This window comes from Grus americana, chromosome 12, assembly GCF_028858705.1.
Source record: "Grus americana isolate bGruAme1 chromosome 12, bGruAme1.mat, whole genome shotgun sequence".
NCBI lineage: Eukaryota > Metazoa > Chordata > Aves > Gruiformes > Gruidae > Grus > Grus americana.
In genome coordinates this window covers 11,683,405-11,703,075 of record NC_072863.1, presented here as the reverse complement: position 1 = coordinate 11,703,075, position 19,671 = coordinate 11,683,405, and the positions used below count along the sequence as shown (strand labels likewise).

At 53.9% G+C, this 19,671-nt stretch overlaps 1 protein-coding gene across 19 annotated transcripts in view; it reads left to right on the top strand.

Annotated features, from left to right (window-relative positions):
* Positions 1–19,671, top strand: part of FRMPD3 (FERM and PDZ domain containing 3) — a 69,064-nt gene that overhangs the window by 31,058 nt on the left and 18,335 nt on the right. For 7 of the 19 annotated variants that reach the window (XM_054839801.1, XM_054839805.1, XM_054839803.1 and 4 more), the window contains 10 exons: positions 802–904; positions 1,287–1,332; positions 2,601–2,705; positions 3,764–3,871; positions 4,423–4,554; positions 5,104–5,223; positions 5,369–5,505; positions 6,330–6,453; positions 7,162–7,251; positions 8,781–8,960. In XM_054839801.1, coding sequence (XP_054695776.1) covers positions 802–904; positions 1,287–1,332; positions 2,601–2,705; positions 3,764–3,871; positions 4,423–4,554; positions 5,104–5,223; positions 5,369–5,505; positions 6,330–6,453; positions 7,162–7,251; positions 8,781–8,960 — 1,145 coding nt within the window. Of the gene's footprint in view, positions 1–391; positions 555–801; positions 905–1,286; positions 1,333–2,600; positions 2,706–3,763; positions 3,872–4,422; positions 4,555–5,103; positions 5,224–5,368; positions 5,506–6,329; positions 6,454–7,161; positions 7,252–8,780; positions 8,961–19,671 lie in introns of all 19 variants that reach the window. The other 12 variants (XM_054839794.1, XM_054839793.1, XM_054839792.1 and 9 more) reach the window with 7 other exon arrangements.

Here is a 19,671-nt window from a genome sequence, read left to right as displayed (position 1 = left end):
CTGTGACATCCCTCAGGTAATGGCCAGAGGGATTTTATCCCGCATAGATGAGACATCTAATGAAGTGAGATGCTGGGACAGGGATGGGACAGTGAGATGCTGGGAGAGAATGGCATGATTTACCCTTGGGGAGTATCTCCATGAATGTCCCCCTGTCCGAGCTGCTGGTGCTGTGGCAAGGACAGGCACTGAGCAGCACTGCTTTGCAAGGGAGGTGGAGGGTTGCGGGGGGGAGCTGTGGACATCCTGGCAAGCTGCTGGGACCTGCAGTGCCACCAGCAATGCAGGAGGCAGGTGGAGTGGGGCTGCCCTCCAAGTTGCAGAGGGCTTGGGGTGAGTGGGGAGGGCTGCCATGATGGGGTGCATTACAGCCTGCCCCTCCACTCTGCAGCACAGCCATGTGATGCCGGAGGAGTGTGGTGGTGATGATATGGAATGTGGGCAGTTGCCTTCGGACACACTCCGACAGGTGACAGTCCAGCGCCACCCCCGCTACGGATTCGGCTTTGTGGCCGGCAGCGAGAGGCCAGTGGTTGTGCGCTCGGTGGCAGCAGGTAGGGTGTGCGGTGCGGGGGTCCCTGGACACGGCTACAGGGTGCCAGGAAGCACAGCGGTACCTACTGCTGGTGGGACCCCTCCCTGGGCTCCTGTCCTCTCCTGTCCCCTCCCATGGGCCTGCAGGGTGCCCTCCACAGCCACATACATGGGCAAACACTTTGGGGGTGCTTGGTACCCTCCTGCTTCCCCCCTACCCTGCAGCCCTGGGATTCCTGGGCTGGCCCTCACCCTCTCTCCCTGCAGGTGGCCCCTCTGAGGATAAACTTCTGCCAGGAGACCAGATCTTGGCCATCAACGATGAGGATGTGAGTGAAGCCCCCAGAGAGAGATTCATTGAGCTTGTAAGGTGAGGACAACGCTTGTCCCTCATCACCTCTGTGGAGGGGGCTCATGCCAGGCTGCTGTGCCCCAGCTGGAGCCTTGGGGTGTTAATGCACACCCCCAAGCTTCGCTGTCCCTGGTGGTCACTGCTGGTGTGGGGAAGCCTCAACTTGAGTAGGGAGAGTGCCTTTAGAGCAAGTGCCATACCAGTTCCCAGCTGGCCAAGGGGTGGGCAGCACCAGGAGAGCACCTACAGCTGTATTACCAAGCACCTCAAGGAGCCCACGAAGGTCCCAGCCACCATTGGGCTGGGGAGGGTGGGATGTGCTCTCTCAATAGCCAAATGCACATGTTGAGGTCCACCACCGTGAGATCCCAGCCACCTTCATTTGTCTTTTCTGTCACAGGAAGGCCAAGGACTTCATCATCCTCACGGTCCTGCACGCCCACCAGGTGAGACCAGTGGGGCCATGGCCAGCCCCAGGGGAGCCAGGACAGGGGTTAAAAGCCTTTTGGGAGACCAAGGTGGGGTCCCTGGCGGCCCCAGGGAACCACTCAGGCAGCAAAACTGAGGTGTTGGACTGGTGTCCCACTGCCCCAAGGTTCTTCCAAGCTGTTGCGTCCTAGAGCTGCTGCAGCCTGCAGAGTCAGTGTGGGCACACAGCCATCTCCCTGTCCTCATCACTACTTCCTTGCAGGAGGGAGGGAGGAAGAATGTCCCCAAACCCATACGGTTTGCTGAGGGCATCAGGCACATCCGATGAAGTGACCCGTCGTGCCAGAGGCAGCAGTGAGGGATGTGCCATTGCCATTCCCAGCAGGCTTTGCCAGGGAGTCCCTGGGGAGATGGGAGTGCCAGGCTGTGGGCCCCAAGCAGTGCAGCTGGTGGTGGCACTGGCACCGGGTGGTGATGGTGCACTGGGGCTCGGCGCCCATGGCGCTGGAGCAGATTGAACCATCATGCCTGTGGTGGTGTTGGCAGGGCATCATTTCTGCTTTACTGAGCCCTTTGATGTCAGTGAGGGAGATAAGTGTGAGAGCTCCCCTGTGCTCCCTTCCTTTCTGGGAAGAAGATGCCACTGCCCAGTGCTGCTCTGTCAGGATCGGGCATGTGCTGGGGTCCAAAAAAGCTTTTTTTCTCCTGGCCCTGGATGGCTGCCAGCCAGGACAGGACCAGCACCCTCAGATGCACACAGCTCTGTGGCACAACCACCTCCATGCTGGGACACGTGCAGGCAGAGGCTCCCTGACACCCAGCACTGCCACCCGAAAGTCCCACAAGGCTGCCTGAGATCCTGCCATCTCCCATCTCCCAGCCACCCGGCTCCTCCCTGTGGCTGCAGATACACATCTGAGGGGCTTGTCTCTCCCATCTGAACCAGTGCTGGTGCCTCCAAGCAAGCCCTGGCTCATGTCTGCTGGAGCTCAGCCTACACAGTGGGTACCAGGCACATGTGCCTGCTGGGGCTGCAGCCTTCCCTGTTACACTGAGAGTGCTCGAGTAACTTCAGGGGCTGCTGCTCATTGGTCTGGCCTTGCCTGCAGCACTGTATAACCACAGCGAAGGGGACTTACTTTCCACGCCCCCATTTCATGGTTCACTGCCTGCTCCCCATTGTCATGCTGGCTTCGGAGAGGCTTTCTCTAGGCCCCATGTCTGGCTTTCCCTGCGCCACGGCTCTGAGGGCAAGCAGGTGATTTACCCGGTGCTCTCTTTCCAGTCTCCCAAATCTGCTTTCATCAGTGCAGCCAAGAAGGCGAAGCTAAGGTCTAACCCGGTGAAGGTCCGATTTTCAGAGCAAGTGACAGTCGGCGAGACGGACCCAGTAAGTCCTGCCTTGCTTTCCTCCATGATTCAACAACCCCTTGAGGCATACCCGGGGCCATGGGGTGCAAGGTGGCTAGGGGCCACAGGCCTTCTCTCCCCAGATTTGGGCTCCATGGGTGAGAGCAGCCCCCTGGCCCAGGGAGCCCCAAAGGATAGATGCTCTTGGGCACATTCAAGGCATTGGGTCAGTGCTGGGGGGACATGCCACGGTCCTCCTCTGCACTTCCATCTCGATGGAGCCCTAGAAACTGGCCTTGGAAATCTAGTCCCACCTGAGTCCCCCTGGGCACCCAAGAGTGACATCCAGGTAGTGCCAGTGCATGCCCTAAGGAAGGTCTGTGACTTCCAACCCAGTGCCAAAGGCTTCACAGGAGTGCCCATGCATGGGGCAGGGTAACCAGAGCACTGCTGTATGGCAATGGAAGCTGTTATACTGCAGTACCGTTCCAGCCTAGTGCAATTATCTCTTAATTGCAGAAAGGTTTTATTAAGCAGCGTACAAAACCAAACCAAACCCTCACCCTGTAAAGTGCTTCTAGCAAATTCTATTTCTAAGCAAAATCAATTCAGTAATTATCTGATTGAAACGCTTCTTGCTAAATAAAATCATCTTTCACCCAACTTCCTGCACAGGACATGTGCAAGGTTGAGGTGGGCTAGGCTTGGGTTATGGGTCAGGAAAGGGGGATTGGCTCTGAGCCACCCCGGCCATTGCGTCCCCTCTGGGACACCAGGTGGGGGGCAGGACAGGCTGCCAGGCATGGGCACAGCTCTGGGATGTGCCAGAGTGGGATGCTCCATTCCTGCTGCAGCTGCTGGGAGCTGGGGAGGTTAATCTGTCAGGCAACTCTGAATTGCTCCAGCTCTGCACTTCTCAATGGCTCGGCAGAGATGCTGTATTTTCAAGGGAAATGTGCCTCTTAGTGCATAAGCCCAGAGAAGTGGCGGATGCCATAACTGCTCCATCACTGACACTCATTCTCTTAACCCACCCTCCCTCCGTCTCTCTGTGACCCCACCCTCTTCGCCTTCCCTGTTGCCGGCTCCATGTGCCAGGACATGTTGAAGAAAGAAGCTCTCCTCCTCATTCCCAACGTGCTGAAGGTTTTCCTGGAGAACGGGCAGATCAAATCCTTCACGTTCGATGGCCGAACCACCGTGAAGGTGGGCCCTTCTGCTCCCCCCCCACGGCACCATGATGCTTCTCTCCTCCCTCCTGCTCGATCCATTTTTCCTTGTCTCCTGGTTCTTTGCACAAACACTGCAGCAGCACTTGGCTGGCTGCGAACTGCCACCGCATGATAGATAGCCCCTCTGCCTCCCCAGGCAACATGCTTTGCCGCTGGCAGGGATGGGGGTTTGCTGTCTTTCTCCCACTCCTAACTTTTCTCCTTGCTGTGAGCCTGCCCTCCAGCCAGGATGGATGCTCCTGCAAGTCCCTCTGCTAGGGGCCAGCTCCCTACAGCCCCGCTCTGAAACACTGCAGTGTTACCCAAGGTGCTGGAGGTCTCACTGCCAGTCGCCACCTGCTGCAAGGTCACTTCACCTGGCAGTGGCTGTGTACCATTCTGTGGCCCCTCTCAGCACTGCAGGATCTCATCCTGCACTGGCACAGCCCCAGATGCCAGGGAGGAGGGGGCTCTCAGTGGGGTGCCAGCTCCCACCCTGGGACGGAGCCAGTGCCTTGCACCCAAGCCTGTCTGTGGCATTTGCAGGACGTGATGGTGACGTTGCAGGACCGCCTGTCCCTGAGGCACATTGAACACTTTGCCCTGGTCCTGGAGTATTCCAGCCCGGAGCAGAGCCGCCGGTTCCTGCTGCTCCAGGACAAGCAGCCGCTGGCCCATGTAAGCTGATGGGTGCGGGAGGGCACTGGGACAGCCATGGCTGGGGCACAGGGAGGCTCTTCTCCCACTGGCATGGGGCTTGGCCAGGATTGTGCCGTGGGGTGGCACAGCTTCTCCTTGCCTCTGGCATGGTCCTGTGGGCTCAGGGTTGCAAAGGGTGGCCAAAGAGGGAGATGATCAGGATTTTACCCATCCCACCCTGACAGAACCATGGAGGTGCTCTGTGCTCCAGCCTGGGCAGCTGCATAGAGCATTCATGAACATTCTTGACCTGCCCAGGGGAGCCAGGAAGCTGGTGCTGCATAGGATCAGGATTAAAATGGGGATTGTGGAAGAAGTGTTAGCCTTGGTGACATAAATCCCTGCAGCACCAGGCAAAGCGGTCATGCCAAGGAAGGCTAGGCTGTTCCTGGGATGAAAGGATCAGGTGGTGCATGGAGGAGAGAAACCAAATCTCCCTCCTGCACTGGAGAGGAGAGGAGGTCTCCTGCCTTGCAGGCAAATATATACGGCTCCTGGACTCACTGCTCACCTCTGCTCCTGCCACAGGTTGTGCAGAGGACACACTACCATGGCATGAGATGTCTCTTCCGTGTGAGCTTCTTCCCCAAGGACCCAGTGGAGCTGCTGCGCCAGGACCCTGCAGCGTTCGAGTACCTGTACATCCAGGTAGGGAACTCGTCCTTAGGAAATGGGACCTGATGGTGCTCATGGCCCACGCATGTGCCCAGGCTGGGCCCTGTGGAGGCATCCCTCAGGTGGCGGGTGCCTTGTCCCTGTGGCTGTCCCAGGACACCTCTCCTCCCTCTTGCAGAGCCGCAATGATGTGATCAGAGAGCGCTTCGGCACAGACCCCAAGCCAGAGGTGCTGCTGGGTCTGGCTGCCCTCCACATCTACATCACCGTCTCAGCCACCCACCCCAGCCAGAAGGTGTCCCTCAAGAACGTGGAGTGAGTCCTCCTCCCTCTCCCCATGCAGCCCTCCTGTGTCCCCTCCCTATGCTCCTGCTCATAGTGCCTGTGTAACTGGGGTGCTCCCAGCAGTGTTCCGGGGTGCTGAGCATGAGATGCCCTGGGAGCCTCCCTGTAGCTGGCTGGTGGCTCAGAGGCTTGGCAGCAGTGACACGCAGCCGCTGGTCCCACCATGGGGCTGTGTAAGACCCATACACACTGACATGCCACGCACGGCAGCCTTGCCAGGGCTGGCGGGGATATTTGCTGCAAGCCCAGGATCATATCCATGGGAACCTGGGCTGATTTTCTGCGTGGCATCCAAGGCAAGGAGAAGGCACTGTGGCTGTGTAATCTCAGCCTATCACCAACCTGTGCAGCCCTGGCTCAGCCCTCCTACAGCTCCCGATGGTCTTAAATCCATAGAGTCCGTCTATGCAGGCTGGCCTTGCCCAGTGTGCACAGGTAAGAAGGGGGGAGATGGCACCCCGAGAGGATCCCAAAAGCGGTTTGGGGATTTGCCCTGCATCCCTTAACCTTACATGAAGGTGAGAGGGAGCTGGGCTCAGCTGCAGAGCCTGGCACCGCTGCATTCTCCAGCCCTGTGCTGGTGGCTGTGACACCAGCCCAAAGTCCCATCCCCTTGGGGACCCAGACTGGGGGCTGCAACTGCTTTGGCTGTGACACCAAGGAAGTGCTGGTGCCACTTCGGCTCCCTCTGATGGCAAGAGGATGCTCCTGGGCAGCATCTCTGGTGTCTGGCCCTCTCTGCCATTGGTGGGGGTCTCTGGCCTGGCTACTCAGGCAGGCTTCCCTCCCCACAGGAAGGAGTGGGGCCTGGAGCCCTTCCTGCCCCCCTCGCTCCTGCAGCTCATCAAAGAGAAGAGCCTCCGGAAATCCCTCTCGCAGCAGCTCAAAGCTCACCAGAACCAGCCTGGCGGAACCAAGGTGAGCCCAACCCACGTGGCCATGGCTCATTGCTGGTGGGGTGTCAGTGTGCCCTCTGCTCTGGCCATCCTGTTGTCCCTGGCTGCTCAGGGCCTCCTGTTATTGCTGCTTAAGTCCCCTTGGATGAGAGATAAATGCTGGGGTGACAGCTAGGCAGCTGCTCTCTCTCCTGAATCCACTTCCAAGAACTGACCTGGATTTCAGGATCTGCAGTGAGGAACAGTGGGGTGAGATCAGCCAAGAGCCAGCTCTCAGCTTGGCTGACGCGGCCCACATCAGTTTAGCCTATGTTTATCGTTATCTCTGCTTCTGGGCTTGGAAAACTCTGGAGGAGGCTGCTGAGCCACTGCCTTGGTCACTGCAGCTGTCAGAGCTCTCCAGGGGGATTATATATCCCCCAGGAAGGTTATACATCTCTGCAGGGATTATACATCCCCCAGGGGAAGTATATATCAAGCGTCTGGGCTCCTCCCTGGCTGTGCCTCTGCTCTGAGTTAACCTCCCAGCATCTGCCCAGGGCAGCAGGGGAGTGGAGACCTCCTCCATCCCATGGCAAGCCCCCAGGCTCACTGCCAGCACAGCCCATGCCCCGAGCTGCCTGCCAACACACTGCGCACCCCTCCTTGGGAGCTCCTAAGTTTGTGCCAGCCTCTTGCATTTCTTCCCCCTTGTGCTGGTGGTGATCATCTGTGTGATGTGTTTTGTCAGGTCTCCATGGCCCAGGCGAAGCTGCAGTACCTGAGGATCCTGAATGAGCTGCCCACCTTTGCTGGGGTCCTCTTCAACACAGTGGGACTGGTACGGTAATTCAGGATGGGCTGGGAGGTGCTTGGCACTGGTCCTGAGTGTGCACTGGAGGGGAGAGCCAGGGGAGATGTGGCTCCCACAGAGATTACTTCCCTTAGTCTGTTGCTCTGCCTCACTGGTGTCCAAGCCCATCGAGAAAAACCTTCAGAGCCTCTGCTGACAGTAGGTCAGATCTTCAGCTCCGCAGGGTCAGGGTCAGCTCTTCTCTTGCCAGCCTTTTGGACAACAAGATGACCTGCTCAATGAAGTCAGAGTAGTTTCAGACACATCCTTATAGCTCGGTCCTGCCCTGGCAGCATCCTGCCATCCATCTCGGAGGGGGGCCACCCTTGGCAAAGGCCACCACATTCCCTGCTTCTCCATGCAGGGAGTAGCCCAGCTGGCCTTACCATCTCTGTTAGCAGTGGTCCAGCCCAGCTGCTGCTTGGCAGCTTTCAGGAAGCTGCCACCGCCACAGCCCACTCCTTACTCATCTCCATCAGAGGCATCTCCACCCCTCACCCAAGCCACCTCACTTTCTCCATGGCAGGAGGAAAGCTACCAAGCCAAACAGGAGAACAATGGTCCCGCTAAGTCTCCCTGCTGCCTGGCTCATCTCTCCATCCCTCTCGTTCCACCTCCCCATCCAGGGGTCTCCATGTAAGTGTCACCTCTCTGCTATCCTTCCCTTTACCCCCACCCAAGGTCTCAGCACTTCCCTGGCTTCCCTTGCTTTGCTTCCTGGGTTCCATCTCTTGCAGCTTTTGATCTGCTCTGCTTCCACCACACCTTGGAGCTCCTCACCTTGCAGCTCAAAGGGCTGCCTGTAGGAAACTGGTGAAGGCAGAACCATGTGTGTCTGGTCAGTGCCATGGCTGAGCAGTTGGAGCCTATTTCTGACACTGCCTGGGTGTGCAGTGTTGGGCAACTCACCTCTGGTGTGCGTGCCCTGTCTTTTTCCATCTCTGATACCAAAGCAATGACTCTGAACCAGCCTAGGAGTTGAACCACGTGTAAGTGGTAAAAAGTATTCTCTTATTCTCTTCTGCACTGGTCTGCCCAGTTCCTCTTCACCTCCAGGTCTGGCTTGAAGCATCCTTCCTGGGCAGACCAGAGCAAGAAAGATCTCTATTTTCAGTCAAGGCTTTAGTCTTTCTTCTTTTCTAAAACGCATTCACTCCCTCCTCTGCTTCCTTCTCTCAGAGGCAATGTCAGATCAGGCAGATTTGTAACATGTTCTTACTTTACTGTAGTGACACCAGCAGGCCTGAATATTTCATGTGGACAGTCAGTTAGGTGTTTTATTTTTAAATAGCCTTGGCATCCTGCACACTGTTCCCAGCTCTGCAGAGAGGCTCAGGGAGGGGGTTTCATGGCACCAGCTTCACCTGCTGCTCTGCAGAAGCCATCTGGGACCTGGCCAAGCTGCCAACATCGAGGCTTGGCTCCACAGAGAGAGCCAGAGGCAGCCCATGCAGCTCCAAGGTGCATTTATTCACCTGTCCATCTGTCTCTCTTTCTCCATGTGCTTGTGCTACCAGGACGAGAAGCAGCCAGCCACCACACTTCTGGTGGGACCCCGGCATGGCATCAGCCACGTCATCGACCTGAAGACCAACCTCACCACGGTGCTGTCAGAATTCAGCAAGGTCAGCAAGATCCAGCTGTTCAGGGAGAACCAGGGAGTGGCCCGGGTGGAGACGAGCATCCTGGATGCCAAGGTAGACACGAGTGCTGCGGAGGCAGGCACTGGGAAGAGGGGCTAGTGTGGAGGCTGTTGTTTGGGGTTTGGTGCTTGCCTTTGAGTGGGTTCAGGACACAAGTGCATGTTGGAGCATCTGCTTGGAGATTTCTAGGGACTTAAAAGCCCCTTTCACATTGCCATTACAGGGCGCGTGGTCTGCAGCATTTCCCCTGCCTGCCTGGCTCTTTGTGCCATAGGAGCAGGGACTAACGCTGAGGATGCGTGGTGTAGGCATTCTGGCCACGACCCAAACACCTACCCAACAGTTCAGGCAGGGTCCTTGGGGCAGAGGGGGATGACACAGGCCAGACAGGTAGCAGGGCCCTTTGGAGGCAGGACAGCGCCTTGCCTCTGCACAGGGCTGGAGAGGAGCGGTCCATGGCCATACCTGGACTGGATGCAGGTACTGGAAGGGACTGATGGGGTTTCATGTGTTAGCAGCACTTTCAGAACTTGTCAAGCCATACAGGATCATTGAATGAACTGGAAATGATGGGACGGGGAGTGTCAGGCTCAGAATATGAGAAGAGATCACTGAGCCCATGCCCAGGGATGGGCATGGGTGTCCCTGACTCCAGTAAGCCACCCCTTGGGTACCTTGCCAGCTGCCTCCATCATCCTCCCCTTCAGCCCATGGAGCAGTCTTTCCACTCCTCGGCATACATGCCCGCCTAGGCCCTGAGCATTATCATCCTGCCATCCTCTGCTAGTTGTGTGGTGCAGTGCTGGTTCTGGTAGTCAATCCCCATAGTCAGGCCCCACCACCCCTCCTCACCCCTCGCAGTCTCCTGTTTCTCCTGGGTCCCAAACCCTTCAGAAGGACTGTCAGCAATACAGTAAGAGCTTTAGTGACTTCTTTGGTGTCTGGTCCAGCAGTCACAAGATCCTAAGCAGATCTTCCATTGGCCTTTGCTCAGGTTTTTAATAAGCTAGGACATCTCTGGCACACCTGCAGGCAGGTAGCCGTGTGCGTGCTGCAGGGCATCCTCAGTTTCACTGCCTCCCCGTGCCCAGCTCTTCCCTGCCCTGTGGGGAAGGACAGAGATGAGAGGGAGTGATCTGACAGATAAATGCCAAGCCTCATCTTCTCCTCCCACCTTGAATTCAACAGGACAGAATTAGGATCACATTTGAGCTAAGTTAGACAGCAGCAGTGCTTGGCAGAGGCTATCTCGTGCCATGACATCTGGCACAATGGAACTGTGACTGCTTTGGGGCATGGAAGTGCTGCTGCACAGCAGATAGGGTGTCCTCTGAGCCTTTGGCTGTAGGTCAGTTTTGCAGCCCCCACATTTATCCCTTTCCCCCCCCCCCCCGCAAGGCTGATGAAGCTGAGCTGCTTTGCTGGCGGCCTCCACGTTTCCTCATCTCCTGTGAGGTCTCAGCCTCAGCCCTCTCTGCAGCCCTTTCCTTGCACTCTCTGTTTCAGATGTAGCCTCACAGATGTAATCACAGTGGATTTGTTTAGGATTCTCCTGCTGCCGCCTCTCCTGGTGGATTTTAGCACCTCCTCCCACCAGGCTCATTAATTCCTCCAAGTCTGTTTTCCTGCTGCCACTGTGCCTGGTCCAGTAGCTCTGCTGAATCGCACTAACACCCCGATTGCCTCTGCCAGAGCCACATTCATCCTCATCCCCCCTGCTTCAGCTGTCCCTTCCAACAGCCTCATCAGTGAAGCCCTTTTTTTTTCCATTTGTAATTCAGTGGGTATTTGTTCCACTGCAATATATCTGTAATATTGCCTCTTCTGCATACCACTGAGGTCAGTTGTTGCCCAGGTGAAGTCCTGGTGTCCTTCTGTGCCTGTCCCTACCCTTCAAAACCCTCAAACCTCCCCCACTGCAGCGCAGGCAGGTGGAAGCCCTCCCTGCCTGACCCCTCCAGCTGCCTGGTCTGTGCAGGAGCCCACTGCGTCTCCTCCCTACTGCCTACAGAACAGGTATAACCAAGGGATATTGTCTGCACCATGAGTAACCCTTCTGGTTCCTCCTGGTGCTCACACCCCTCAGATATGTGTGTATAAATCGTGACATTAATACATTAATAATAGGCTGGTCACGACCCTGTGATTGACTGCTTGTGGCTCACTGCAAGCGCTTAGAGCACAGCATGTTCCTGCTGTCATGTAGCTCCATGGCCGTCTCGCTGGCTGCAAGTACTGTGCGGGGAGATGTGCGGCATTAGCTCTGCTCCATGCGGTGCTGCTCAGCCCCAGGAGCGCATTGAGCTCACGGTGGGGTGCATGGGCCCCTCTGGTGCCGCCGCCCCCTCTCTGGCATGGAGGAGGGCAGTCATCACCCCCCCCCGGCACTGTATGGTGTGTGGCTGAGACTGGCCACAGGAGCAGCAGATGTGCTGGAGGCTGAGGTGATGCTTGCATCCATCTGCTATAAATTAGATGGCGATTCCCACATGGCTTCTCCACAGATCCTGCAGTGCCGCTCCCCTCAACCATGCTCTGCAGCAGTAATTAACTCTGTAACACCACCAGCCCTTTCCTGATGTAGGAGTAGACTTTCTCCTGTGTCCCCTCTATTCAGCCTCCCAATTTCTGGAGGAAAGGCAGCTCACATACAACTTCCTGCAAGCATGTATGAAAAGCCCCTCTGCCTGCCTGGAGCGGAGTGAGCATCCCATTTGTGAATCTCAGCAGGCTCAACAGCACCCTGACAGTGCAGAGGCTGCTGTTATCTGTCTTCATTTAACTATTATCTAAAGTGCTGGGTTTTAAAGCCAGAATGTCTGCTCCAAAATGAGGCATACGCTAATCCTATGCAGGACAGCAATGGATGAGGCAGGCTAAGAAAAGCAGGCAAAAAAATCATTACCTTGCAGTGCTAATCTGCTTTCTGCAATTATTCTATTGCACTGAACGTGTTGCTAGCTGAAGCCCTGGGTTGCAAATAAATCTGTTTCCACCGTGAGTCATAAACCGTTATAGAGTTGTACTCGAAGTAGTGTCCTGACTGCTCTGGGGACCTGCACTCAAATCAGTATCACCCCTGGAAGCCTGTTGGAGCCCTGTGGCTTGCCGAGCAGGTGGGAGTGTCCCCCTGGGGCCATGACACCGTGATGCCTGGCGCTGCATTGAGGGGTGCTGGTACTGGGGCAGCTCTGGTGTGTTCCCCAGGTAACGACAGGGATGTGGCGAGCCAGTCTGAATCGGTGGGGTGGCAGCAGCCCATCGCAGCTGCTCGCTGGGTTACTGTGGAAACAGCAGATGTTCAGTGACAGGGGATTAGTGCAGAAAGGCCATTTTGAATTTCTAAGCACCAGGTTTATTGATGTTGTGTAGTTGATCCTAAAGGTTAAAAAAAGGGGTCAGGTCATGGAGCAGCCATCAGCCAGGAGGTCTGCACACCCCAACTGCACCGCCCAAACATCCTTATCTGATGCTTGCCTGCAACCGCAGCTCAGACATACCTGCCAGGAAGGAGCTGGGGAAGATTTTTCAGGTAACAAGCAGGCTTGAGGAGATCGAAAACTATTTGCATTTAGTTCAGAAGGAAAAGAAATGGTGTTTGTCTTATAAATTATTCACTGGGTAGTTAATTGGTTTGTTTTGGAGCTTTTCCATCCTGGGCTTCAGTTGCTGTTTAAACCAGCCCATTTGGGATATAAACCCAGGGCTGGCACCTCTGCTTTGCTTTCTTTAGCTGTTTTCCACTGTGAGGGTGGCAAGGGCGGGAGCAAATGCTGTCAGGAGCCCTGGTAGAGGAGCTGCGCAACCTCAGGACAGAAGAACAAAAGCCTCCAGGCCTCTGCTACTGGGTCCAAGAAGGATTTTTATTCCCTGTAATGTCTGAGGGAGCTGCTGGGAGGAGAGGAGCAGGTTTTGCCTCCACAGCCATGGAGGGAGCAGGGCAGGTTTGCTTGGAAATGCTAAGAAGGTTCACAGCACGCACCTAGGGGCAGGATGGTGCTTCCCCAGCTGTGCTGCAGCCATGCATTTAGCAGGATCGCGTGGTCATTCCCACCTGGCAAAGTCCTCTCTCTGCTGGGGCTGTCACTTCTCCGCTCTTCCTCCTGTGCTCCAGACTTACCAGTGTTTGAGCATTGATTCCAGAGCTCATAGATTTGCTGGGAACAGGGTAGTGGTACTTGGTGTCTCCTGTGATCTTTATGCATTAAATGCAGCTTTTCTCAGTGGTCTGGGGGCCCCACAGGCCTACATCTCCTGGGGGCTTCTCCTCCATCTGCCCAGCAGTGCTGGGACCAGCACTGAGAGCAGCCAATGCTTCTGAGCAAGCTCAGATTTGGGCTTCCAGGCATGCGTTTCCCCTCCTCCCCAGCACAGAACTGCAAAGTCCTCTTCTACCTCCCAGCATCCTGGGAAGGACAGTGCCAACATCTGCGTGGCATCTGGACAAGTCCAGCAGCACTGATGGGTTGCAGAGGAGGCAGACGGGCTGCTGCTCACTGTGCTCACCCAAGCTTCCCAGTGCAGGAGGCAAGGGGATTGCTGCTTAGCTCCATGGGCACGCTGGAGTCAGCTCCTGACATCCACCCAGGTGGCTCCACCAGGTCGCACCTCTGGCTGTGCTGCTTCACAGCTCCTGCAGAAGCAAAGGTTTTGTTCTTACTGAAATGCCTTTTCAAATGGAGCATTTCTCCTTTCTGATTTACACAGCTATACGCCGCTGGGCTTTTTATTATTAACAGTTTTGACACTGGTAAAAAGGCTGCCAAGCCCTCTGAGTGGGAACGAAGGAGGAGTACCCAGGGGGGCAGACGGATCGCCTGAGGCTGGACACACGTCTGCAATTTAACGGAGGAGCTGTCCCAGGCTGTGCCTCATCCCTGCGCTGGGTTGCGGGGCAGAAGCCCATGGCATCTGGCCACTCGCCAAGCACAATTCAATCAAAGGCATCGGCGTAATTGACTTCATGTCTCCCAGCAGGGCCTGCAGCCAGCCAGCGCTTTAGCAGAGATCAAGACTCAACAGAGGAAAACAAAGGAAAAATTAATTCAGAAAGGTCCCTGGCTGCTGCTGTGCCTGGAATCTAGCTATTGATGTCAGTGTCCCAGGGGCCCTGGCATGCTTCCAGCCTGCCATGTAAATAGAAAGCTGCCATGCACGGCTGGGGCGCAGCCTTCCCCTCTTGCCCTGGAAGGAGCCAAGTCCTGCCGGCCACCCCTCCCTCTCACTGGCAATGGGATAGTGGCCCCTCTGCCTCCAGGCCTTCCCCACCAGAGCTGGCAGCACCAGGTGCCGGCGGGGCCACAGCCGGTCCCGAGCCCAGTGGTGCTCCCCCTAGCCAAGCATAGCAGAGACACACTGTGGGGGCCAAGGCCAGTGCCATACGTGTGTTTGCCAAATCGTAGTCTGAAAATGGTGAGGAATGCCATCAAACTGACGAGGGCGGGCGAGGCCAGCGTTACTCCCACTCATGCAAGCAGTGACTGAAGCCCATCAGATTTCTCCTACATGAAGAGAGAGGCTTTGGAGTGATGATGGACCTAAAGGCTCTGGTTCTCTAAGCTGAATTCATCTTTTTTTTGCATGAAGCCATTCTGAAACACTGTCATCACATGGGAGAGAGGGAGAAATTGAGATTTTTCTTTGGCTCAGTACCTGGGGTGGGAGGCGTGGATGCAGTTTCCCCCCCTTGCAGAGCCTTTCTAGTGTGTGGTGCAAGCCCCAGCGCCACCCATAGTGCTGCCCGTGGGCACCCGGGTGGGCGCCAGCCAGAAGCATGGGAGTCAGCCAGAAACACAAGAGTCAGACAACATGTGGAGAGGAGGAGTTTCCAAGCCTGCGAAGTCAAATTTGATTTGTTTATTTAAACAAAAAAAAAGAATAAAAAAACCCCAAACAAGCAGGCCTCAGGTGTGGGCATGAGCACAGCCTGATGGTGCTGCAACCATGGGAGTCCTGACAACTTGCTTCAACAAATAGGAAGTGTGGAGAATGCCAAAAGCACTGGCAGGCTCTGGTTATCAAAAATCCCACAGGGAAGAGCACAAGCCCTCTGAGTAGCTGGGGGGAGAGATGAAAGCTGGCCAGGGTGGCTGGCATGATGGAAAAGTGTAGGTTGGACCTGCGCCTTCCCCAGGACTCAGCAGCACCTCAAGGGGACACAGGACCCCCATCAAAGTGGAGAGAAGGAGACACCTACAAGTTTGCAGCCTATAGAGGAGCCTCTCCACCCACTGTGACATTTTGTGTGACCAAGCAGGGAACAAGAAGAGCATTCACCTGGCGGAGACTGTGGCTGCTCAAACCGTAAGGAAGGAGACGCTGATGCAGAAACCTGAAGGTCTGCTGCTAACAAAGGCAGGAGGTTTATTGATCAACAAATGGGAAATAATGGTCCTAATCACAAGCAGCCTGGTATTGATAGAGCTGAGTTAATAATGCTTAAAGAGAGTGAAGGAAAGGTCAATGTACAAGTGAAAAATTGATTGCTGTCTCATTAGGCCTGGATGCCTATATTATTAAATATAAACTTGGCAGTGCACCTCAAGTAAACCAGGCAACGTAAATTATGTAAATTCATCTCCCACCTTTCTACTGCACTACATTAAAGGAAGAAGAGTAAGACCCAAAGTACATGATAAAAGGGAGAGATTAAAAAGAAATGCACATAAGCTTAAGGGTTATAGGATGCATAGATCACGTCATAAATTAATTTAAATATGATTGTTAAGATCCTCTAGCATAACCCTGGCCATACAATTTCCTCCAGACATTCTTCTATGAAACCTTCACCTTTGTCTGAACAAGAGAATATCCTCCAGAAAGACATTGAGTTTTGATTTAAAGGCAGGGCATACTAGAAAAAGCACTATATCCTTAATAAGCTAATGGAAAACTTATCTCTCCTATCCAGTATAAATGTATTTTGTTTTACATTCCAGAGAGACTGGTTGCCAAGCAGGAAACTTTAAGTGAAAAAATGACCTTTTCATATTGGGACTAGAAAATTGAGAAAACCAATATGAGTGAAAGATCAAAACATCAATAATTTCGGGCTGGTGTTATGCATTTAGATGTAGAAAGAGCATTCTCTTTTAAATTTGCTTCTTTTCATGTTGGCATATTACAGGTCAGAGATGAACCTTTACCTGTGCATCCCACTGGGAATCTGATTTTTGGCATTTTTAGAGCAGTAGGATTATGTAAGTAAGTTTGCTTCTGCATAAAACCAGCTTTCATCCTAAAGGTGCTGCTGCCCTGACAAAAATCAGACAGGCATTGCTGCTCTGGCATGCCAGGGAAGCAGAGCCCTCTGGGCTGCTGGGGTATGAGCCCTCACCACTGTCACAGCGAGAACGCACCAGTGAAGAGGAGAAAGGGGATGGGCTGTTTGGCATGAGACACGCCACCAGCGCATGGCAGAAGGATAACCAGAGAGTTATCCTAGTTAATAACTTTTTCCCCATTGGTGATTAACACCATCTCCTGATTAAGAGCTGGAAAAGAGGTACTGCATTTTGTGGCCACTTCCAAAAAAGTCAGTGCTGATGGGACAGGGAGCAAGTCTTAGAGGAATGACACCAGGTTTGCTCCTGCTGCATCCTTCCCTGCTTTCTGGCTGCTCACAGAAGTCTCTGCTCTACCACACCACTGGGTATAGAAAACCTATGAAGATTCATGCTCTTTCAGGTTGCTGCCTTTTTGTCAGGTCTGGTTGAGATTGAGCAGCAAGTTAAAAAAATTGCAGGGGAGACAGGGATGTTGCATGAGCCCCAGCCCCTTGGAGACCAGGCCAATACTGACCACAGGCATGAGCCCTCACTGCTCCTTCCAGGAAGTTTCCAAGGGAAAGGAGGTCAATCCTGTTTGCTGCAAGACATGGGTATCACAAGGAAGCCCAACACACAGACTACAGTCCTGCGTTGTTGTCGCTTAGAGCAGCTCCCTACAAAGCTGCCCTGAATTTGCCATCTAAAACCCTTAGCAACATTCATTGGAAATTTTTCATGCAACTATTCAGAAAGTCAATGTTTGCTCAGCTCGTCTGTGCCTGGCTGTCTCCACGAGATCTTGTTTGCCTTGCCTGTGTGGAACAGGGTGACCAAGATTGCTGAAGTCTAAAAGTAATATCTCCATTATCTGCCATCCCTGACACCTCCTCTTTGTAGCCTGATTTCCCAAGGAAACAAGGCTGCTGTGATCGTGTTGCCTCTTTGCCTCGACCACACAAATCATTTTCAGATCTGTTGACCACTTTCAGGGAGATGTGGCAGCAGGGTGGAAGTCTCAAAGGCAGCTGAGCTGCTGCAATCTAAGCAAAATTACCTAGGTGGGTGGAAGAGAGATTCAGTCTTGTAACCCCACATGGGAAAGGGTTACAGCCAGACCTCTGTTAGTGAGCAGCAGAGAAGCCACCAAGGCAAGGGGAGACACACAGCCTGACTGCAGCAGCTTTGCTCACGTTCAGTATCTTTTTGAACAGCCAATAATCCATCAGCAGGACACAGAGCCCCTGCAGTGGGGGGGGCTCCTGGGCCATGGGCTTCTTCGAGCTGCCCCTGAAGTGATTTAATCCCTAATAACAATATTTGAATGCTTGACAATTAGAGAAGAACTCTCATGCTGCTTGCTTGCCAGGATGTGAGAGTAATGGTTTCAAAGACCCCTCGCTAAGCTGTTAATGTTAATCAGTATTAAGATTCCTTTTCTTCGGAGCAGAGTGCTACAATTAACCCCAGCATGCCATGCACCAATTGCTGGAAGCTGGTCTGGAGGCTGGGCTTGCTTGGAGACCTGGCAGGGAGCTCGTGGCATCCTGGTGCACTGCATGTGTTTTATTTGTAGGCAAGAAACACCATTTTGGGGTGGTTGTGTCTCAGACCTGTCTCCTCTTGCGGAGGACTGATCCAGGGGCTGCTTGAAGAAGCAAGGTCAGCAAGAACCTCCAGTCCCATATCTGGATGGGTGGGACCATCCTGAAGCAGAGGTATCTGAGCAAAGATGGAAATAGGACTGAGTCTCAGAGGTGGTGGTACCCAGCTGTAGTGCTGCACTGCAGGCTGAACAGTGAGCGCTGACAGGGAGGCACTGAAGGTCCATGACGCTGTGCTGCTCAGCCTTGGTGTCCCCAAGAGCTAGCTGTGAATCTCTGGCATGTGACTCGCATGTGGTGGAAACTACCTCCCTAGTTTTCCTTTTGAAAGGGAATTCTCAACCCACCTTGGCCTCTTCATTTAATCTCCCAGTAGTGGATACTCAGCACCCCCTTGGCGTTTGCTTCCTTTCTTGTTGCTAGCACTCAAACCCCTACTGCTGCATAAGAGAGGAAGGGAAATGCGCAAATATCTCTTTATTCAACAGATGGCTTGAAAAACCCAAGAAGGCTTAGCTCTGTGTAGAAGGCACTTGTTTTAAGGATGCTTCATACAGCAGAACTGGAACACATGATTTCCTTTCATCACTTATGTCAAGACTGGAGCTGGGCTAAGAGGTGTCACCCCCCACCACCACTGCATGCCTGCCTCCTGTGAGCTATGTGGGGAATCTCTTCTCTCCTTTCTCTCTGTCTTGATACTTTCCCTTCGATCTGTGTCATCTCAAGGTTATTTTTGATGACACAGAAAGAACGTCGTCAAGTGGGCAGAGCGCGTTTGCCTGTTGGGTTATTTCTCTTCCATGTTGGGCTATTTCTTCTCCTTTCTCTTCCTGCACAGGAGCCAAGGAAGGAATTTCTTTACCCTGGCTGTAGGAAGAATCAGCCCCTACCAGGGGCTGGCGTGGCCTGGGGATCACATGCGGCTCTGCCCAGGGCTGATGGTTTCACACCCAGGTTTATTGCATTGTATGGTCCAGACCGTGATGTGCTGTAAGACTGGGTCTTCCTTTGCCAGAGTTGGCTTGGTGGCTTAAAAAAGCAAGTGTTGAGCAGAGCACAGAACTGGCCAGTGGGTACCAGGAACTTTCTGGGGTTATAAAACAAGAAAACCAAATTAGCTTTAATTTTTTTCACACTGCATAGGCTTAAGTGTTTTTTAAAATAGGCTTGTTTTGCCCTGGATGTGGTAAACGAGTTCTTCTGAGTCCTGGAGGGCTGTCAGTGTGCAAGAGACCGAGCATGGCAGGACAGGCAACCGAGCTACAGCAGTAGCTAGAGTTGCCTCAGATAAGCCCTGTACCTGGGTACAAAGGTCCTTTAGGTAGGGGTGCTTTCTGCAAGGGATAGATGAGGGCTAGAGCTGCCATGCAATAACTTTTTTGAAGGCACTGTCAAATTTTTTTCCATCTCATGGGTCCGCCTTGAGCAGTGCTGGAGGCTCAGACCAAGCATGGACCACTCAACTGAGCTGTGCCGGTGCAGGCTGCTCTGCCCAGCCAGGTCCCAGCAGTGCATGGGACCTCACCAGGCAGGTAAGAGTGGATTGCAACCCGACAGCTTCCCCAGACTAGCTAACCTTCTCCTTGGGACAAGCCGGGAGTTGGGGAGTTGCAGTGTCTGCTGCTAGATTGTGCAGTGAGGTTATATGTGGCAAGCAGATCATGCCTGATTTTTTCTTCTCTTAAAGCAAAGACCTTTTTTAGCATGCTAATAAATGCTCTCCTAAAAGAGAAGACACCATCTGCTCCTAAGCACAAATTTAATTTTCCAAAGGGTTAGATTTAAATAAGATTCACAGGCTCAGAGTGGAACCTGGAATGGGTTTTTGCCCCTTCTGCATCTTGCTGGAAGCAGATGTCTTAGTTTATGGAGGGTGATGTGGTGCCTGCAATG